Raw genomic sequence first — 1,294 nt, forward strand, 5'->3', positions numbered from 1 at the left:
ACAAATGTCTCCTACTGGCAAAACAGACCCTGACCATGGTCCCTAATACTACCCAGGCCTGGATCCACCTCTTTTTCCTATTCTCTTAGTGCTGATTCTGGCCAATGGCTGACACCAGGAAGAGGCTTTTTCTATGAATTAATGAATGAATGAATGAATCTTTCTTCTAGTGAGAAACACTGTTTAGAGTTGAGTGAAACAGGCAATTCATATTTTCATGCCAGAATAGAAATTTATTGGGAGGACAAAGGATTTGTATTGCATCTACAAAGACAAAAAGTGTGGACAAAGAAAGGCCCACTTAAGTTCTGTTTCACAAGTGTGTCAACCAGCTCTCCCATACTCAATGGAATTACTTACAAATCACATTCCCATAATTTTTATTAAAGCATAACATTGGGTATGCAAATATGGCTTTGTGTCAGTAGATAGTACTTGATCCTATCATAGGCTCCTTAAAAGACAGACTTTGTATCTCCTTCCAGGATCGAGGCAGGAAATGTGCTTCAGGCTGCAGCCGACCCCGAGAGCCAGTCTGTCTTTGTCCGCTGAGGTCTTGGGATGAGATGGAGTTAAGTTGGGACTGGTATCTTTGTCCCCCTTCTGGCAACGGTATCTCTAACGCACAAAAGTGTTGCAAGGGCCACACCAAGATCTTGTGACACAAGGGTTAGAGACACAGGGCCCGATGGGCTTGTCACATGCGTTGGTTGTGGCACAGGGATTGCAAGGGAGCCTAGGAACAGAAAATCGTTGGCAAAAGTTAGGGCAGAGTGATAAACGCACGGGAGGACATTAAAAGCATAATGTCTCCAAGCAGAAGTTTGAAAGCTTAAGTTAGTTTCCACCAGGTAAACAACCCATACCCCTCCCAAGGAAAAGTCCCTTAATCCATACTCACTTGCAGTCCTCACTCTCCAGCAGGCTCCTGTATGTGTTGATCTCGCACTCCAGCCGTGACCGGATGTCCAGCAGCACCTGGTACTCCTGGTTCTGACGCTCCAGGTCAGCACGGATCTCCCCAAGCTGGGATTCCACGTTGGTGATCAGGCACTGCACCTGGGCCAGCTGGGAGCTGTAGCGAGCCTCGCTCTCAGTCAGAGTGTTCTCCAGGCTGTTTCTCTGGGGGAGAAGGAAAAGGCTGTCACAGGGCTGTTCCCTCTAAAGGCTCCTATGTGGCCTTCCAAAGAAGCCACAAGCTTCAAGAGCTAAGCAGAGGGAGAGTCCCCACGGACACCCCAGGGCGTCCCCCAGACTCCACACTGCTCAGCACCAGGTCTGACCAGCACCCACC

General features: G+C 48.6%; 1 protein-coding gene across 1 annotated transcript in view; it reads right to left on the reverse strand.

Annotated features, from left to right (window-relative positions):
- Window positions 1-404: 404 nt before the first annotated feature.
- The window catches only part of LOC129686235 (keratin, type I cuticular Ha3-I), a 21,668-nt gene continuing 20,778 nt past the window's right edge, over window positions 405-1,294 (reverse strand). Inside the window, exons 6-7 of the mRNA XM_055620050.1 lie at window positions 902-1,122; window positions 405-736 (exon numbers count right to left, since the gene is read on the reverse strand). Of these exons, the coding sequence (XP_055476025.1) occupies window positions 619-736; window positions 902-1,122 (339 nt within the window). The 3' untranslated portion in view covers window positions 405-618. The remainder of the gene's footprint in view (window positions 737-901; window positions 1,123-1,294) is intronic.

Source organism: Psammomys obesus, unplaced genomic scaffold (genome assembly GCF_907164565.1).
Source record: "Psammomys obesus unplaced genomic scaffold, mPsaObe1.curated_primary_1811, whole genome shotgun sequence".
In the NCBI taxonomy this organism is placed as follows: domain Eukaryota; kingdom Metazoa; phylum Chordata; class Mammalia; order Rodentia; family Muridae; genus Psammomys; species Psammomys obesus.